Raw genomic sequence first — 21728 nt, 5'->3', positions numbered from 1 at the left:
TTTTCAACCACGAAGGTTATATCGCGACGGGGAAAGGGGGGATATTGGGAGAATGCAAGTTTCCAGTACAAAGGACTTAACATTTCTTACATACTGCTTGACTAAAATCTTTACAAAAATTGACTATATTCTATACAAGAAACACTTAACAAGGGTAAAAGGAGAAACAGAATCCGTTAGTCGCCTCTTACGACATGCTGGGAAGCATCGGGTAAATTCTTCCCCCTAACCCGCGGGGGGCATGGTTCTGCTAACCATCGCGATACTTATGTTAAAACAAGAGGCGAAGCCTTCAAGGCTCACGTAAGAAATAGACAAACAGTTACACAAACTCAATCACTCCGTCACACATACACACCCACACACACAGTAAGCTTAGGTGACACTGTGCAAGAAAGAGAGACACTAGATCTAGATCTGTCTGTCTGCATGTAGTCTACTTACAGGGACACGACTGCCAAATAGTCTCGGCCCGCTCAAAATAACAATGACCGAGACCACACACACCACGCGAGAGAGAAAGACTACAGGGAGGCATGCCGTCATGATGCATTAATTGACGTCAAACACTTTTGACCGTGACGTAATCTTATGCGAGCTTTATCCATAGTCTTGGATAACCACTCACACATAGACTCGGAAATGTTAAAGTTTCTACCACAGACATACACACGCACAAACACACACACGCACACACACACGCACAAACGCACAGACAGACAAAGTTACGATCGCATAGGCTACACTTCGTGAGCCAATGACAAAAGCATACCTGACAGCAAGAGTAAATGCATAGTGTTACTTAACTCTTGACAAAAAAACTGAAAACACTGGACATCTAAATGTCTTTGTGAAGCACACAAGATAAAGTAATTAAATTAGCACTCCAAATAAGAATATTTCTTCTGCAAAATCAAATCTAACCAAACAAGAACAGAAAAGCCACAATGAATGCAGATACAAAAGGCCCAGAAAGATCAGTGGTTTGCTATAAAAAGATTGGATTTTGGCAGGCTTTGCACACAGATTTAAGATAAGAACTCATGTCAAGCTGCACTAAATGTAAGTTTGTGGTGACATCCTGAAGATAAAAAAATAGGTGAGGTGTTACAGTTACACAAAATACAAAAGATAAATAATATTCGCAGAAAAATCATTTGAAATTGAAACTCCATGAAATGTACCAGCAAAACAAAACAAAAAGCTAAAGGAGCTTCAGTCCTTTTATTTTTTCAGGATTACACATGTTCTCATCTTTGTGTGCATGTGTGTGTGTGTGTGTGTGTGTGTGTGTGTGTGTGTGTGTGTGTGTGTGTGCTCACATATATATGTGTGTGTATGTGCATGTGTATACATGTGTGTAAAATCTCAGCCATTTATGTGTTTAGTGGTAAGACAGTAGATACCTGCCAGAGAAATTCACTGCAAGAAATATATCTGCCACGCATCACACTAGGCAAACTTGTGCAATCTTCTATTCTAATCCAATGAATTCATGAACTCTATTTGTATCACTTGAAAAACTTGACAGTACTCTTTTTTAAAGCTCTCTTTTTCCCGAACTTGAAACATAAACATCAATATGTAGAATGCTGTAAGAAGACTATACGATAAGAAGATCCACAAATTCTTGTAGACAACAGCAGACAAAGCGTGTCACATGTCCTGTGTACAAAACAAGGTCACCCAAACTTGACCTCCATTTTCAATACAGTGGAACCATGCGGGGATGTAGCTCAGTCGGTAGCGCGCTGGATTTGTATCCAGTTGGCCGCTGTCAGCGTGAGTTCGTCCCCACGTTCGGCGAGAGATTTCTTTTCTCAGAGTCAACTTTGTGTGCAGACTCTCCTCGGTGTCCGAACACCCCCCATGTGTACACGCAAGCACAAGACCAAGTGCGCACGAAAAAGATCCTGTAATCTATGTCAGAGTTCGGTGGGTTATAGAAACACGAAAATACCCAGCATGCTTCCTCCGAAAACGGCGTATGGCTGCCTAAATGACGGGGTAAAAAACGGTCATACACGTAAACTTCCACTCATGCAAAAAACACGAGTGTGCGTGGGAGCTTCAGCCCACGAACGCAGAAGAAGAAGAAGAAGAAGAAGAAGAAGAAGAAGAAGAAGAAGAAGAAGAAGAAGAAGAAGAATACAGTGGAACCTATGTTTTCAGACCTCCAAAACTCTGAAAAAATCAGGTCCTAAAAAACGAGAGTCTTAAAATGGAGGTAAATTTGCAGAGGTTATGAGAAAAAAATTCGGAGAAAAAAGGTTCTTAGAAGGAAGTGAGTCTTAAATTGTGGGAGGCGGGGGGGTTCCACTGTATTTGAAGTCAGGCCACAGGTCAGATATCTCCCTCACTGGCCTTACAATGCATTAGACATTGTGTGTATACGAGACAATGACAAAAGGTGACGTTTTCATGTCAGTATGTCCCAAATGACATCACCAGTACATTTTTCATTCTATCTAATCTGTTTTCGTTCTATTTTTTCCAATAACATGCGTTAACAATTGATTGCCAACTGGAATGGAAGAGCACAAAAAGTGTAACTTGATATGTAGTTTCTCTAGAGGGAAAAACATCTTCCACTTTCATGTCAGTGTGTCCCATGCAACATACATTTGCCAAACAGCTATGTGCAAGTAGATTATTTGTTAGTGGTATAGAAAATACTGATCAACAATTAAGGTCAGTTTTCACATTCATTTTCTACCTATTTCTTATTTGTTTATTCTGTTGGCAATGGTGAAATGTCAGCAATCGTGTGTCATTCGGGACAGTAGACATGACACCTGACCTTTTGTCACTGTCTCATACATGTTCTACCCACCGCAAGATTTGTCTGATAGGGTAAAGTGATATGTTTACAAAGATTTACTGGCATTAAAACTGGCTGACTTGGAATGCATCCCCTACCTAGCTGTACTCAGGCCATGAACTGGCTTGTCTGTCCAAGGTACTAGGTACTTATTGTTCATGAGGTTATCAAGATTCTCGAATTTGCACGGTTTCTCTCTATTGTTTTGTTTTGGGATTTAAAAGAAATTAAACTTCAAAGATCAGATATGGTCCTGTACTTCTTATCCTATGGTTCCCTCCTCACAATCTTTAGGCTGTGTGACGGAAGCTTCATTGTAAAATCCTTCCTATGAATATGTAGTGAGGCTGCCCATAAACGGTTGTAAACGTAATCTTCCCATTAGGATGACAGTCACTCTCCTTGTACCAAATTAAACGGCCCTGCCTGTGCCAGTGTTAAGTCAGTGTACGCTCAATATCAACAATAAAACATGGAAGTGAGTCTTTATAGTATACCATTTTTTGTTTCAGCATCACCCGTACCAGACTACTACGATATATAGAAGTAGACAGAAGGTCATGTCAGTTAAATAATAATAATAATAAATCAATCAATCAATCAATCAATGACGCTTATATCGCGCATATTCCGTGGGTACAGTTCTAGGCGCTCTGCAGTGATGCCGTGTGAGATGAAATTTTATACGGCCAGTAATTGCAGCCATTTCGGCGCATATTTACCTTTCACGGCCTATTATTCCAAGTCACACGGGTATAGGTAGACAATTATTAACTGTGCCTTAGCAATTTTGCCAGGAAAGACCCTTTTGTCAATCGTGGGATCTTTAACGTGCACACCCAATGTAGTGTACACGGGGGGGGGGGGGGGCAGGGGGGGGGGGGGGGAGTTCGGACACCGAAGAGAGTCTGCACACAAAGTTGACTCTGAAATAAATTTCCGCCGAACCTGGGATCGAACTCACGCTGACAGCGGCCAACTGAATACAAATCCAGCGCGCTACCAACTGAGCTATATCGTGAGTCCCATCAATTGGCTCCAGGCGCTTTACAAATTCATTCTAAAATAAACTAGCACAAATCAAACAAGCATACATATAACTGAGATAAGGCCACAAAAAAAATTAGGTGCGGTTAAGGTAACATAGCCAAAAAATTGGGTAGGAAGGTAGGCAATCACTTTTTTTTAAAAACTTTTTTTTCTAATGTGTACAAATTAAACCTACTTGACAGGGAAATAAGTGTGCGACTCGAGCGCTTTCGCTTTCATTGCGTTTTCTGCACTCGGGTTTTTGTTTTGTTTTTTGTTGTTGTGAAAAATGTATTAAAAAGTTATAGGGTCGGCCCCTAAAAATAGGGTAGGTCGGGTTACCGTAACCACACCTATGGTTTTTTTTTAGGCCTAAAACAACAAGAACCAAAGCACTAAGCAAACTGGGCGTACATTGTTAAACTTTTAAACGTACACACACACACAATCATACCATTGACAGAGAGACCATACAGTACATTCAGGGTAGAGAGTTTCAAAGCAGAATAGAGTTGTGGAGAGTCTACTTAAGCTAAGCAAAGGCTTGAATTACGAAACAGTTGTCATTGATTGAATCTCATTTATATTCCACAATACACAATACTTGTTGCCTTACTTTTTACCATCCTGAAGAAGGCAGCGACAAGCTGTCGAAATACTCATTATACTGATTAAGAATGTACCAGACCTTAGGTTACTGTTGTGTCCTCTTTTTGTTACAATACTCAACAAGAGGCGAAGCCATCAAGGCTCACGTAAGAAATCGACAAACAGTAACACAAACTCAATCACTCCGTCACACACACACACATACAGTACACACACACACACACACACACACACAGAAAGAGAATAGGTGAAACTGTGCAAGAAAGCGAGACACTAGATCTAGATCTGTCTGTCTGCATGTACACTAGTTTCGGCCCGCTCAAAATAATAATGACCGAGACTTTCAGTACTTCCTTCGCGTCTAACCCTCTTACGTCATAATGTGACGTCAATGTAATGTGACGTCTTCAAATGTTAGAGTTTCTACCACAGACATACACACGCACAAACACACACACACACGCACGCACACACACACGCACGCACAGACAGACAAAGTTTATCATCGCATAGGCTACACTTACGTGAGCCAAAAATGGAGGTCAATTTACAGATGTTGATGAACAGAAAATCTAAAAAGGCAAGGTCTTAAAGGTCTTAAAGGTCCTTGTCTACATTTTTATACCGAAATCGCCATTTGACCATTAAAATGCAGAGTCTATTATCTACAAATATCAACAATACACCCCCTTTCGATCAGGAAAGACGAAGCCAGTGTAGCCGTTTGAAAATTCATTGTAGTATTCCAGCGTAGTACTCATAGTAGGATATCCTTATTTGGAAAATGCCAAGCGCAAAACTCCTCTCAAATCCCGTGCATTTCGTGCGTTTAAAAAAAGCTTGGACAGCGCTCCAGTGTCAAACTGTTCCTGCACTTGTTTGGGCGTGGCTATATAAGCATAGTGACATGAATTTGATTGGTCAGTATTTTTAGGCAAAGCACATGTTCTCAGCAAACAGAAAACAAAATATTGGAAGCGTGAGTCTGAACAGGGGTTCCACTGTACTACTAGTACTAAGCTGTGCCGAGTGTTCACTGACAGGACAGTTTGAATAACCTTAACTTCTTCTTCTTCTGCGTTCGTGGGCTGAAACTCCTACGTTCACTCATGTTTTTGCACGAGTGGAATTTTACGTGTATGACCGTTTTTACCCCGCCATTTAGGCAGCCATACGCCGCTTTCGGAGGAAGCATGCTGGGTATTTTCGTGTTTCTATAACCCACCGAACTCTGACATGGATTACAGGATCTTTTCCGTGCGCATTTGGTCTTGTGCTTGCGTGTACACACCAAGGGGGTTAAGTCACTAGCAGGTCTGCACATAAGTTGACCTGGGAGATCGGAAAAATCTCCACTCTTAACCCACCAGACGGCAGCGACCGGGATTCGATCTCACGACCTCCCGATTAGGAGGCCGACGTCTTACCACCACGCCACTGCGCCCGTCGAATAACCTTAACAACATGTAGATCTTCTCAGCAATGAGCATAGTACCTCAATGTTGAAACAGGTGTTGCCAGTACAGGTATTTTACTACGTTTTGCATAATCATCTGCACAGTTGAACGTTTTCGCAACTAGGATATCATCAAGGTACTGAACAATGCTATCAACTAGAATAAACTTCTCCCCTCACTTGACACGCAAGGAAATACCAACGGAGGTATGCACCTCGCCTCAAATGCTTCCAGTTGTTATATTGTAAATAACTTTTAGTTAGTCTCTTTTGTTTCAGTATCATATTTATTTGGCATTTTACTTTCCCTGCCACTTACTACTTAGTGACTTACTAAATAATGAAAATGTCAGTAAACCTGCACTGTAAGTGTAACCCTTAAAAGATGTGCAGGCATCATACATTTTGAACACAGTCATACACAAACAAAGAATGAGAGAAAACAACAACAAATCAACAGGACAAAGATTTGGTTCTTGACAAACACCAAAAATGCCTGGACCATACCAGAGAGCTGGTCTGCAACGCAAGTACCATGGGTCCCCTGATACTGTGATAGCGATACAGTGGAACCCCCCTTTAAGAGCCCTGCAAAAATCTGAGAAAATCAGGTCTTAAAAAGGAGGGAGTCTTACAATGGAGGGAGTCTTAAAAAGGAGGGAGTCTTAAAAAGGAGGGAGTCTTAAAATGGAGGGAGTCTTAAAATGGAGGTAAATTTACTATGAACAAATAATCTGAGAAACGAGGGTCGTAAAAAGGAGAAAGTCTGAAAAGAGGGGTTCCACTGTAGTGATAGTGATACTGTCACTGTTCCACTGTAGTGATAGTGATATTGTCACTGTTCCACAGTAGTGATAGTGATACTGTCACTGTTCCACTGTAGTGATACTGTCACTGTTCCACTGTAGTGATACTGTCACTGTTCCACTGTAGTGATAGTGATACTGTCACTGTTCCACTGTAGTGATAGTGATACTGTCACTGTTCCACTGTAGTGATAGTGATACTGTCACTGTTCCACTATAGTGATACTGTCACGGTTCCACTGTAGTGATAGTGATACTGTCACTGTTTCACTGTAGTGATAGTGATACTGTCACTGTTCCACTGTAGTGATAGTGATACTGTCACTGTTCCACTGTAGTGATAGTGATACTGTCACTGTTCCACTGTAGTGATAGTGATACTGTCACTGTTCCACTGTAGTGATAGTGATACTGTCACTGTTCCACTGTAGTGATAGTGATACTGTCACTGTTCCACTGTAGTGATAGTGATACTGTCACGGTTCCACTGTAGTGATAGTGATACTGTCACTGTTCCACTGTAGTGATAGTGATACTGTCACTGTTCCACTGTAGTGATACTGTCACTATTCCACTGTAGTGATAGTGATACTGTCACTGTTCCACTGTAGTGATAGTGATACTGTCATTGTTCCACTGTAGTGATAGTGATACTGTCACTGTTCCACTGTAGTGATAGTGATACTGTCACTGTTCCACTGTAGTGATATTGTCACTGTTCCACTGTAGTGATAGTGATACTGTCACTGTTCCACTGTAGTGATAATGATACTGTCACTGTTCCACTGTAGTGATAGTGATACTGTCACTGTTCCACTGTAGTGATAGTGATACTGTCACTCTTCCACTGTAGTGATACTGTTCCACTGTAGTGATAGTGATACTGTCACTGTTCCACTGTAGTGATAGTGATACTGTCACTGTTCCACTGTAGTGATAGTGATACTGTCACTGTTCCACTGTAGTGATACTGTCACTGTTCCACTGTAGTGATAGTGATACTGTCACTCTTCCACTGTAGTGATACTGTTCCACTGTAGTGATAGTGATACTGTCACTGTTCCACTGTAGTGATAGTGATACTGTCACTCTTCCACTGTAGTGATAGTGATACTGTCACTGTTCCACTGTAGTGATACTGTCACTGTTCCACTGTAGTGATAGTGATATTGTCACTGTTCCACTGTAGTGATAGTGATACTGTCACTGTTCCACTGTAGTGATACTGTCACTGTTCCCCTGTAGTGATAGTGATATTGTCACTGTTCCACTGTAGTGATAGTGATACTGTCACTGTTCCATTGTAGTGATAGTGGTACTGTCACTGTTCCACTGTAGTGATAGTGATACTGTCACTGTTCCACTGTAGTGATAGTGATACTGTCACTGTTCCACTGTAGTGATAGTGATACTGTCACTGTTCCACTGTAGTGATAGTGATATTGTCACTGTTCCACTGTAGTGATAGTGATACTGTCACTGTTCCACTGTAGTGATACTGTCACTGTTCCACTGTAGTGATCGTGATATTGTCACTGTTCCACTGTAGTGATAGTGATACTGTCACTGTTCCACTGTAGTGATACTGTCACTGTTCCACTGTAGTGATACTGTCACTGTTCCACTGTAGTGATACTGTCACTGTTCCACTGTAGTGATAGTGATATTGTCACTGTTCCACTGTAGTGATAGTGATACTGTCACTGTTCCACTGTAGTGATAGTGATACTGTCACTGTTCCACTGTAGTGATAGTGATACTGTCACTGTTCCACTGTAGTGATACTGTCACTGTTCCACTGTAGTGATAGTGATACTGTCACTCTTCCACTGTAGTGATACTGTTCCACTGTAGTGATAGTGATACTGTCACTGTTCCACTGTAGTGATAGTGATACTGTCACTCTTCCACTGTAGTGATAGTGATACTGTCACTGTTCCACTGTAGTGATACTGTCACTGTTCCACTGTAGTGATAGTGATATTGTCACTGTTCCACTGTAGTGATAGTGATTGATACTGTTACTGTTCCACTCGTAGGGAACATGAGCATTTCGATCAGGGTTTGTTTTTCGACTTTGCAACTTCCATTCCATTCATTGCAGACCTTGTCCGCCTTGTACGAATATGTATCGGTCAGTTGACCACCAAAACGTAAAAACTATCGGTCCATCGACCGGACAAGGTTTGGTCCAAAGCGTCAAATCAGAAAGGAATGCTTCAGAGACTGAAGACCGAGGCCTGGCAACAACACTGTTGTAACTGTTTGTCTGCTGAAATTGGAAAATCCCACCCCTGTATGTTTGACATGAATTCTACTTCATCTTGACGATTTCTCATTCACACCACAGAAATATTGTGATTAGGTATACATGCAGACGGGTGCTGTGGCGGGGTGGTAAGACGTCGGCCTCTTAATCGGAAGGTCGAGGGTTCGAATCCCGGCCGCGGCCGCCTGGTGGGTTAAGTGTGGAGATTTTTCCGATCTCCAAGGTCAACTTATGTGCAGACCTGCTAGTGGCTTATTCCCTTCGTGTGTACACGCAATCACAAGACCAAGTGCGCACGGAAAAGATCCTGTAATCCATGTCAGAGTTTGGTGGGTTATAGAAACACGAAAATACCCAGGATGCTTCCTCCGAAAGCGGCGTATGGCTGCCTAAATGGCGGGGTAAAAACGGTCATACACGTACAATTCCACTCGTGCAAAAACACGAGTGTACGTGGGAGTTTCAGCCCACGAACGCAGAAGAAGAAGGTATACATGCAGGGTTTCATTTACTAGTGCACCATGCACCATTAAATCTGAAAATGTCCCATCACAATTCCCTTCAGTGCGTCAAAGGGCGCATTGAGATAACATACCACTGCGCCACCAAATGTACACTTTACATCGGATTACACACACACATCTATACAGAGATAACACAATATAGCGGCTAATTCTCAGATGGCACCATATTGCACCATTTTGCATCTTTGGTCAAAGCGCTACTTGCCTTCGACTATGTCCCATCCGAATTTGGTAGAGGGGGACAAATGTCACATTGCCTTTTTCTCCCATGCTAAACCCTGCACGTGTATGTAATTTGTGGGTTTTTTTTACAAATAACATACTGTGAAAAAATAATACAGAAGACAGAATAACATTATGATAATGAAAGCTATGATGATGAATAAATTCTACCAGTGGAAGAAAAATTTCATTACGCCCAGAATTTAAAATAGAATGATGCGTGGCAGAGAATTCTGATGAAGACTAGGCACAGGGCTTCACCTTCTTCATGCTGTATCCCTATTAAACTCAATCACAGTTATGCACAACAAATGATAATTGATAAACTTTCCACTAAGCTTACTTTGAAAGTAAAACATTCACTCAAACTCAAAGATAAAAGTTTCATACAGTCATAGCTTCGAAAAGAAAAAGAAAAAAAGAAAATAAAAGCATCTGTCATTCTCTACCTACTGCTCAAGCAGAAGCGAAAAGCGTTCAAGTTCAACTAATTCCCTTTCTAGCTGTTCCTCTTTGGATCCGAACTCCCCCTCCACACCCCAACGCGACTTTTGACAGACGACACTTTGCACCCAGACTCACACCTTTGAAGTGCACTTGCACTGCACTCAACGAAAGCCAAACTCGACATCAAAGCATAAATGCACATAAAGAATGATAAACGCGGCGAGAAAATCTTTTCCCAGTAACTTTGCAAACTTGGAGTGTGTGAGGTGAAGCGAGAAGGGGCCGTAGCATCAGATTAGCTGGCGCGGCTCATTATGCGAATCAAGGTGATAACAGTTAACACAACAGCCATCATAACTTCCCAAAACACCGCACAACATCCAACACAATCCGGCTCAAACCCAATAACTTCATGTTCCCCACAGAAGAAGAAGTCCTTACACAAAAGATGGCTATATTTGTCGGAGAGAGAGGGCCTTGCAGTTTCCTTTTCCATCCGATTAGTCGACCTACCTCCCGGGCCAAAACACAGCCCCCATCCCAATCATTTTTCAAAGGGGGTTAAAAGTTTTCGAAACGACACATACCTAAGCGCCTTACCTTGCATCTCAAGGAAAGATTACGAAAAAGATCACCGCCGGCCAGAACGATACAAGAAAAGAATGGACAAAGTACGCAAAAGCGAACATTTTTTCTCACCTACGATGCGAAATTGGAAGCTCCGCCATCTTGGTTAGGTGATAAGGCTGACTGGCTGGTTCCCCCAATACCGTACACCCCCCTGTAAAAATGGGACTGCCAGCACTGTAGTGGCAATGCCGCGCGCGGCCATCTGACCGGCCACAGTGGACCCTTCTTTTCGCCTGCGATCACCCCTCTCTGAGCACTAGCCGACAGTAATCGTCACTGGGACAAGGGGACGGGATCTGCAGCGGGCATTGTTGTTTTGATTTCCAAGCGCACAGCCACAATGGAATCGCCCCTCCCACCCACACTTCAGTGAGGATAATTGAAAAGTTTTGGAGGGGGATGCCGAAGACTCATAGACTACTTTAACAACAGATAGTACAGCAATAAGGCAAGACGGCGGCGCAGCCGAGCTGTTCAGTGTAGAACCGTGTGCGTGGAGCGCTGGAAGTACAACCAAGTCTTTGGTCTAACTCAACCTCACTTCACACAGTTTGGCTGATAGGCTACTGAGGTGTGCCATAGAGGCCTATTCCGAGCGCCACTTTCTTTTCCGACAGAGTTGAAGCTGCTATTTTCAGCCCAAAATTCCACGGATGGATTGTGTAAACACACGAGCCCATTTTTCATGCGCTTTGAGCTGCATGCGAGCGCACGGCCGTCGCGTCAGTCGCGTGCACACGCTTACAACAGCGCACCCATCTGGAATCACTGGAACAAAAGGTGTGCAGGTAAAAAGCTCCAAGTTTAATTGCAGGTGCGCCACATTCTGGCGGTCCAGATAGCGGGAGAACTATGTTGGGACTGAGAAGGTACAACAACTTGATTACAATTGGCGCCATTTCTGAGACTGATCTTCTGTTACCTGACAATATCAACTGGGGGGAAAAAAACCATTTTGCCGTGGATGGTTCAGTTTCTCCATTTTTAAATTTTTTTTTATCACGTACTCAAATTTTCAACAGGCCCGACATATAATTAGGTCATATGAAGTCATGAATATGAGGAAAACTATGATCTGCGGCAGAAGTAATTAGAACATGTACTGACTGAGATCATATACTTGTGTCTGAGGTCATATGCTTACGTCACCTCGGTTTAAAGCCACACTCCGGCCTTTCCGTCCAAAGAAGTTCAAGTTGGACCACCATCGCAGAGTGAGTCTAGCCAGGCTTTTTACGCGGGAGAAGACCATCCCTCCACTTTGTCACATACCCCAAAGCAACCCCCTGACGGCGCTTCCTATGTTGAACCGGTTCACTATATGCATTTTTTTAAGAATTAATTTTCGTAGCAGCCTAAACTAATTCATCAAAAGAAATTAACTCATGAAATAAAATCCCACTGTGCACTCATGAGAGCACCAAGGCTCAGTGTTCACTTTTTGTAGTGTCGAAGTGGAAGGATGGTCTTATATGCCATGCATCGTCGTGACTGGCCTGTGAGACGGGGAGCCGACCTGTTTAGCCTACATGGGAAGGAGTCTGTGCCTTAGTTTAAAGGTGGTATTGAACCAGAATCAGCCACGCCAGTACGTTGTCTCTTGTCGCTTCATCAATTTCACACACACACGCGCGCGCGCACACGCACGCACGCACACACACACACACATGCGGCACACTGACACGGCACGATCACACACACACACACACACACACGCACACATACAAGCCACGCACGCACACACTCGCACTGACACACGGCACGCGCACACACACACACACACAAACGCACGCACGAACGCACACACACACACACACATACACAGGGCATACACACACACTGCTTTATCTCTCTCCCCATAAGTCTCTCTCTCTTGTCGGTCCCACCGGCATAGCCACATCGGTTGAAGGACGTTGCGAAACAAGTCGCGTAAAGCGAAATCTGGCAATGCATTTAATCAATCTTTGGACGGAAGTCACAGAATGACACTCACACACACACACGCACGCACACACACCGTGCACACACACACACAAACACACACACACACACACACACACATACACACACACACACACACACTCTCTCTCTCTCTCTTGCCCGAAATTGCGTTAATTTTTTGCTCATTTTCACTCCAAACACACAACATAAGTATTTTATTTTGGGATTCATTAGATGATAATGAATACAATGCAATGATTTTTAAATCTGTTGTCGAAAAGAAGATTTATAATCACAATTTTAATTAACATACTTATTCATTAATTTTGAAGCTTCAGACTTGAAAGCTTGTGTGCTGAATGCTGCTGCACATGCTTTTTTGCTTTGCTTTGTATGTATATGTATGGGTTTTTTCATTGTAACGCGCTTAGAGAACGAAAAGCGCTCTATAAATCTCCCATATCATTATTATTATTAAAAGCAATCCCAGGCTATATAGCCTGCATTGGGTCAAACTGATAAAAACTCCGCAGTGGTTACTGGAAGTCGCTACAGTACCGCCTCGACTTTCAGTGAGGAAAAACGGATTTGACGTCATCAAAAACATGTATAAAAAAAACACGTCTGAGGATTATGAATAATTATAGCATCTCAGTGAAGTATGTTGCAGGCCTATACAGTTTCATGTAGAGGCTGTGCATGAGTTTTCTTGGAAGCGCTCTACACACACACACACACACACACACACACACACACACACTGTGTACACACTGACACAAACACGGACTCACACACTACTAACACACTACACACACACACACACATACACACACACACACACACACACACACACACACACTGACTGACATACACCACTCTCGTCTCGATTACTGATCTGTAAACACTTTGTCAAAACTTTAGCAGTGTAACCATTAACCCGTCGCCCCGCGGGTTAGGGGGAAGAATTTATCCGATGCTCCCCAGCATGTCGTAAGAGGCGACTAACGGATTCTGTTTCTCCTTTTACCCTTGTTAAGTGTTTCTTGTATAGAATATAGTCAATTTTTGTACAGATTTTAGTCAAGCAGTATGTAAGAAATGTTAAGTTCTTTGTACTGGAAACTTGCATTCTCCCAGTAAGGTAAATATATTGTACTACGTTGCAAGCCCCTGGAGCAAAGATTTGATTAGTGCTTTTGTGAACAAGAAACAATTGACAAGTGGCTCTATCCCATCTTCCCCCTTTCCCCGTCGCGATATAACCCTTCGTGGTTGAAAACGACGTTAAACACCAAATAAAGAAAGACAAAAGAACCAACAACCAGAGATAGTAACAGATCTCTGCACTAACCAACCAAGTCTCTCTCTCTCTCTCTCTCTCTCTCTCTCTCTCTCTCTCTCTCTCTCTCTCTCTCTCTCTCTCTCAGCATATCCCTGCACTAACCAACCAAGTCTCTCTCTCTCTCTCTCTCTCTCTCTCTCTCTCTCTCTCTCTCTCTCTCTCTCTCTCTCTCTCTCCTGGAATTTCTTAGTCAGAAGTTCTTCTACCCCTTTCTTCTTTTTGTCCTTCAGCGCAATTTACAAATCCATGATACATCGTCTGAACTCGGGCAAACCATAGTAAACATTGACAAACCTATCACTGTCGAGTCACGCAAATCACTCGGGGAATTCGGAAGCAAGCACGTACGGTACTGCTGCTCAGAGGAATATAATATGGAGAATATGAGGAAGAGAAAAAAAGCTAACGATCCCGATTATAGAAAAAGAGGTGCGGCATGGAGAAATATGCGGCAAAAAGTGTCTATTTTCGTAAACAGCTCGGCGCACGAAGCTAAACCCCGCGAAGCTTGCGAGTGATGTGGGCAAGTTGGGGCCAATAGCCACGCCTGGATCGTGGTACACCTATGTCTATCCCCAACAGGTGGTACTGTTTTGTGTATCGGGTAAGCCAGTTTCTTTCTCATTTATGTTCTCGTGTACTTTGTGAGAGAAGAAATGTCATCAGAACAGGTTATCTATACTGTCAGTGTCTTCTATCCCCCCCACCCCCACCCCACCCCACAAGAATGACCACACGGTAGGTGACTCAAAATTAATCAATGTAAATGGTAGATAACCAAACTATCTTGTATAATTTAATTTGGTATTATGCTGACTGGTACCGTTTTGTGTATCGGGTAAGAGTGGAGATGCCAGAGTGAGAAGAGTTGTGCCAGAGTGAGAGTGGAGATGAGAGAGTGAGAATAATAGTGCCAGAGTAAGAGTGGAGATGCGAGAGTGAGAATGGCAGTGCCAGAGTGAGAGTGGAGATGCGAGAGTGAGAGCGGTTGTGCGAGAGTGGACATGCGAGAGCGAGAATAGTAGTGCCAGAGTGAGAGTGGAGATGCGAGAATAGGAATGGCAGTGCGAGAGTGAGAGTGGAGATGCGAGAGTGAGAATGGTAGTGCCAGAGAGAGTGGAGATGCCAGAGTGAGAATGGTGGTGCCAGAGTGAGAGTGGAGATGCCAGAGTGAGAATAGTAGTGCCAGAGTGAGAGTGGAGATGCGAGAGTGAGAATGGTAGTGCCAGAGAGAGTGGAGATGCCAGTGTGAGAATGGTGGTGCCAGAGTGAGAGTGGTGGTGCCAGAGTGAGAGTGGTTGTGCCAGAGAGAGTGGAGATGCCAGTGTGAGAATGGTGGTGCCAGAGAGTGTGGAGATGCCAGAGTGAGAGTGGAGATGCCAGTGTGAGAATGGTTGTGCCAGAGTGAGAGTGGAGATGCCAGAGTGAGAGTGGTGGTGCCAGAGTGAGAGTGGAGATGCCAGTGTGAGAATGGTGGTGCCAGAGTGAGATTGGAGATGCCAGAGTGAGAGTGGTGGTGCCAGAGTGAGAGTGGAGATGCGAGAGAGAGAATGGTAGTGCCAGTGTGAGAATGGTGGTGTGAGAGTGGAGATGCCAGAGTGAGAGTGGTTGTGCCAGAGTGAGAGTGGTGGTGCCAGAATAAGAGTGGAGATGCCAGAGTGAGAGTGGAGATGCGAGAGAGAGAATGGTAGTGTGAGAGTGGAGATGCCAGAGTGAGAATGATGGTGTCAGAGTGAGAGTGGAGATGCGAGAGAGAGAATGGTAGTGTGAGAGTGGAGATGCCAGAGTGAGAATGATGGTGTCAGAGTGAGAGTGGAGATGCCAGAGTGAGAGTGGAGATGCGAGAGAGAGAATGGTAGTGTGAGAGTGGAGATGCGAGAGAGAGAATGGTAGTGCCAGAGTGAGAATGGTGGTGCCAGAGAGAGTGGAGATGCCAGTGTGAGAATGGTGGTGTGAGAGTGGAGATGCCAGAGTGAGAGTGGTTGTGCCAGAGTGAGAGTGGTGGTGCCAGAGTGAGAGTGGAGATGCGAGAGAGAGAATGGTAGTGTGAGAGTGGAGATGCCAGAGTGAGAGTGGTGATGCCAGAGTGAGAATGGTGGTGCCAGAGTGAGCGTGGAGATGCAAGAGAGAGAATGGTAGTGTGAGAGTGGAGATGCGAGAGTGAGAGTGGAGATGCCAGAGTAAGAATGGTGGATCCAGAGTGAGAGTGGAGATGCGAGAGAGAGAATGGTAGTGTGAGAGTGGAGATATGAGAGTGGAGATGCCAGAGTGAGAATGATGGTGCCAGAGTGAGAGTGGAGATACCAGAGTGAGAGTGGAGATGCGAGAGAGAGAATGGTAGTGCCAGAGTGAGAGTGGAGATGCCAGAGTGAGAGTGGAGATGCGAGAGTGAGAATGGTAGTGCCAGAGTGAGAGTGGAGATGTGAGAGTGGAGATGCGAGAGAGAGAATGGTAATGCCAGAGTGAGAGTGGAGATGCGAGAGAGAGAATGGTAGTGCCAGAGGGAGAGTGGAGATGCGAGAGTGAGAGTGGAGATGCCAGAGTGAGAGTGGAGATGCGAGAGAGAGAATGGTAGTGCCAGAGTGAGAGTGGAGATGCGAGAGTGAGAGTGGTAGTGCCAGAGTGAGAGTGGAGATGCCAGAGTGAGAGTGGAGATGCGAGAGTGAGAGTAGTAGTGCCAGAGTGAGAGTGGAGATGCCCGAGTGAGAGTACCAATGCTAGATTTAGAAACCCAGAGATTGGTGATAATGGGAATGACAGGCCTGTGTCAGAGTGGTGTGTGTATTAAACAGTTAGGGTTACGGTTAGGGTTGACTGCATGGGTGCTGGTTTTTTTCATTTATTATTTAAATGAAAACTAAACTGGTTCTTTAGTGTACCCGGTAGTGCCACAGCGTGTGTGCCTCTGTGTGTGTCTGAATGTGTGTGTCTGAATGTGTGTGTCTGAATGTGTGTGTCTGAATGTGTGTGTCTGAATGTGTGTGTCTGAATGTGTGTGTCTGAATGTGTGTGTCTGAATGTGTGTGTCTGAATGTGTGTGTCTGAATGTGTGTGTCTGAATGTGTGTGTCTGAATGTGTGTGTCTGAATGTGTGTGTCTGAATGTGTGTGTCTGAATGTGTGTGTCTGCCATGCCGGTGTGTTGTGTGCCTGCGTGTGTGTGGGTGCCAGTGTATATGCCTATATGTGTGTGTGTTTGAGAGAGAGGAAGAGAGATAGCGAGAGGGAAAGAGAAAGGTGGAGACAGAGAAAAAGACTGAGACAAAAAGAACGACAACAAGACAGAACAGGATATAACCTACACTCGAAAACTTGGACTGAAAAAGTCAGTCAGTGAAGTTTACGGTTGCGTCATTTGCACAAAAAGAGTTGACGTCGTATCGTTCTTACTATCACTCTCTTTACCATTCCCGGTTAAACCTTGCTGATGTGGCGATACACTCGGGAAAGTCTTCTTTGATATAAAACCGTAAAGAAACAGAATTGCAGTCATTCTCGGCCAGTCCGCTAAACAAGTTTGGCAACGTGATGTTTGCAGACAATCCCTATGCGTTTCAAGTTCTGCCCAATCAAGGAGCAGGCATCGCTTCCCACAAATAACGCAAAACGGAGTCTATAATGATTCGACCCAAAGTGGCTGTGTCTCGTGTAAGTGGACTTCCGGGGAAGTGTTTTGCGCCAAGTGCGTTTCCTGGTAGAAAGGAGATCGCACTCACGCAATCTCGTGCCCTGCGCGAGACTGCCGTAAATTGCTTAGTTCAACGGTTTCCGGTAAGTCGGTAAAACGGAAGTAAGCCTAATTCTACACCGCCTGATCAAAGGTAATTTTTACTTGACTACCCAACTGGCGGAAGAACACGCTCTTTGCTTGTCGCCAATGTTTTCACAGAGGGACGTTAAATAAACGATCATATCTTTTATAACACCTGTAAGACAGATGACAGGAAAGCGATACCGCGGTGTAATGGTCAAGTGGCACAAGCCTCTTATCGAACTTTTTTTGTTTTTGTTTTTTAATCCCACGTTGGACCCTTCCTCGACCATCTGAGCCGCCTCTGTTTTAGTACGTCTCTTTTGAGCCGCCTCTGTTTTAGTACGTCTCTTTTGAGCCGCCTCAAGAAACAAATGTGGCGGGTTTCTCCGACAATACTCGATTGTGACAAAAACTATCAGCATGCTTGGGAAAACAAGAACAGAAGCAGTTTAAGAACAGTCAGTTTTGAATTAACGGTGGCAAAACTTTCACTGGGCCTAAAAAAAATAGGTATGGTTACGGTAACCCGACCTACCCTATTTTTAGGGGCCGACCCAAGGACTACTTCTCTGTACTTGGGCCGACCCTATAACTTTTTTTTACATTTGTCAAAAAAAAACCACAAAAAAACCAAGAAAACGAGCGCAGAAAACGCAATGAAAGCGAAAGCGCTCGATTCGCACACTTATTTCTCTGTCAAGTAGGTTTAATTTGTGCACATTAGAAAAAAAAGTTTAAAAAAAAGAAGTGATTGCCTACCTTCCTACCCTATTTTTTGGGGCTATGTTACCTTAACCACACCTATTTTTTTTTTGCCCTACCGTTAAGGACGTTTGTGCGTCTGCTGTGTTCGCTTGAAACTGGGAAGAAATGTGAAGATTTCTTACTTTTGCAGGCATTATCTTCTGAGCCGTTCTTTTTTTTCGCACAAATGAATAGGCTACACCGTTTGAACGTGCGGCCTTTTTAAAAAATATTGTTTTTATATTGGTGACTCTGACGATGAAATAAGTAATAAGTAAAGGGGTTGTGAGACAAATTTGTCGTGTGTTTTCTGTTAGAATCCCAAAAGAGAGAGAACAAACATTGAATCAATATTTGTAAATACTAAATGCCAACCTTCAAACACGTCGTTATTCATTCAATGTTCCCCCACCAACCTACCATAACGAAGCCGTCAGGCTCAGTGAGACATCAACTAATCGAGTGTGGAAGAAAAATCTGTCCCACGACAAAATCTGAGTAGCAATTATGTCTCACAGCTTCATTAGCTTGAGTTACTAAGGTCGATCGAGTGAAGAAGGAAAGCGTGAGACATACCATAGTCCCTGTAATATTGTGACAGCAGACCATTCATGCTTTATTAGTTGTGAGGACCTCGGTTCTCTTTACTAAATACAAAACAAAACAAAACAAAACCCAACACTTCATTCTGGTCAGTTTTGTGTGCGTAATGCCTCCAAAATAAGTGCCCAAACACGAACACACACACACACGCACGCACACATGCATGCACGAACACACACGCGCTTGCACGCACACATACACACACACACACACACACAAACACACACACACACACACACACACCACATTGGCAACCATAGCTCCTAATAAAATTAAAAACATTTTGCTTTATAGTATAAAGTACTGAAAAGAAAGATAAGTCGGAGGTGAAAGAGGGGGGGGGGGGGGGGGGGGGTTGGGGTCACATGGAATGGAAAACGACGTCTTTCAACGTTGACATTTGCAGATATTGTTTCACTATTCTTTCCTCTTTCTTTTGTAATTCTAGAAACAAAACGTAAAGTTAACTAGACTAGTGTTAGGCTGAGTGCCTCGTAAAACACTCCGCGTCCACGCATGACTGGGCAAGGCTGTAGCATATCAATAATCCAAAAGATTCAATCGTGTGTACAGGCCTACCAAATTGACAAGGCCGCGTATTTAAGAAAAACACATTCTTACAAACAAACAAACAACCAAACAAACGCAAACAAACACGCAAACAAGCACGCAAACAAACACGCAAACAAACACGCAAACAAACAAACAAACAAACAAACAAACTAACTAACAAACAAAGAACACAAGACAACAACAAAAACAGAGTGTTTTGTTTGCAGAGTGGGGTTTGTATTTTGATAAAATATTGACAAAAAGTGGCATAGCTTTATGAAATGAATTCATTTGAAAAAAAGAGAAAAGAAAAAAGAAGAAGAAAAGGCCTGCTCATCTCACATAGCACCCAGAATGTTGAGTTTTGGTATGGTTCCAACTGGAGAGATGCTCTCGGTGGGCCCGGGTAGCTCAGTTGGTAGACCACTAGACTTGTGATCCTAAGGTCGCAGGGTTGAATCCCAGCAGGGATGGACACGGGTCAACTTTATGTGTACATAGACTCAGAGACGGTATCCATGTCCCACCCCCGTGTCACCACAGTGGCACGTAAAAGACCTCGGTCATTCTGCCATCAGTTCAGGTGGCTGATTACACCTCAACACGCACACACCTGGGTAGCGCCACTCTTGTTGCTGCTAGCTTTCCACTGGGAGGAAGCGACCCTAATTTCCAAGCATTGGGAAAATAGAGTGTATGACCAAAAAAATAAGAAAACTCCCGTGAAAAAGGCTGACAAAACATGAGCTGGTGAGACGATATGTCTTTACATGAAGGACTGTACCTTTAGGAACAGAAAATAAAAACGCAAAAAAAAAAGCTGTAGTTTCCCTTAACAAAGCAATAGCTTTTGAAATGTGTAGTAAAACCGTCGGAAATGTAGGGAAAGATGATCACACTTTAGATGTGAAAACAATGTAATCTTGAAAGCCATGCTTTTAACCCAGAATTCTTTGGTTTTTCGTCAATCAAGATGAGAAAAGAAGTTCCGGTAGTTGCAATGACAGATCACGTCTATAAACCTATAAAGGACAAAACAAAGCAACGTCCTCATCCGAGATTTTAAGCATAGTAACGCTAGAATTTTTTTCTTCTTTTTAGTAACGCTAGAGTCTAGCATATTCACATTGCTGGTTAGCTTTTGAAATTAACAGTATTGTGTCTCTATATTGATTTTTAATTTAGTCGACTCTCTTTGAGTGTTTTCTTTTCCGTGTGTGAACAAAAGACTGCTCCGGGTGGGAAAACAATCTTTTCAGTAAGCCGTCTAAGGCTTACAAGCATACGACACTAAAATTACATAACTGACCTTTGGCAGTTACTAGGTTTCAGGACCGATATAGCTGTATATATATTGCTATTATGATAGACACGTGGGGGAAATTGAGGGTTGTGATTGGATAGTCTCACACGGCCCTTTTTCGATCATCGGGTAATGTTTTGCAGGAAGTTGCTCAATATCCATTTCATATTTACCACAACAACACCGCGTGTTTCTGTTTTTTTCCACGTGTCTGAAGTACACGCACCCCTGGCCAGGTTTGCTTCTGGTACATGAAATACATTCCGTGTAAAATCCAGTTCTTTAACGGACAACAAACCTTGCAGAATTCAAGTAGGTGCATTCTAGCAGACGGTCTTTCCAATGATTTGCACAGAATCAACAAACTCTCCTTTCCCTATGCAACGTCCATTGTATGCAATGTTGAAATGAAGTTACCAGTCTGAAACATTTAGTCGTTGGCATTTGCTCTGAAACAATCCTTGTTCTCTTATCATCCACAGATGTACCGTAGTCATCATACGCGAAATCACTATCCGCAGCAGACGTCAGACTTTCGAAAAATAAACAGAATGCTACGTGACGTCATATGAAACCTGGCACATTGACGTAATACCAAACATCCAGTTATCTTGTTTCTTCACCGTGATACATGTCCGGTTTTTTTCAATGTTCTGTGATTTCCGTGGATACACGCG

The 21728-nt window shown here is 43.4% G+C and overlaps 1 protein-coding gene across 1 annotated transcript in view; it reads left to right on the top strand.

Annotated features, from left to right (window-relative positions):
- The first annotated feature begins 15428 nt into the window (after positions 1-15428).
- Positions 15429-21728, top strand: part of LOC138969667 (uncharacterized) — an 11046-nt gene continuing 4746 nt past the window's right edge. Inside the window, exon 1 of the mRNA XM_070342525.1 lies at positions 15429-15460. Within this exon, the coding sequence (XP_070198626.1) occupies positions 15429-15460 (32 nt within the window). The remainder of the gene's footprint in view (positions 15461-21728) is intronic.

The sequence above is a fragment of the Littorina saxatilis genome, linkage group LG6 (genome assembly GCF_037325665.1).
Source record: "Littorina saxatilis isolate snail1 linkage group LG6, US_GU_Lsax_2.0, whole genome shotgun sequence".
Lineage (NCBI taxonomy): Eukaryota > Metazoa > Mollusca > Gastropoda > Littorinimorpha > Littorinidae > Littorina > Littorina saxatilis.
The sequence above is the reverse complement of the archived record's forward strand: the minus strand, read 5'-3'. Positions and strand labels throughout refer to the sequence as shown.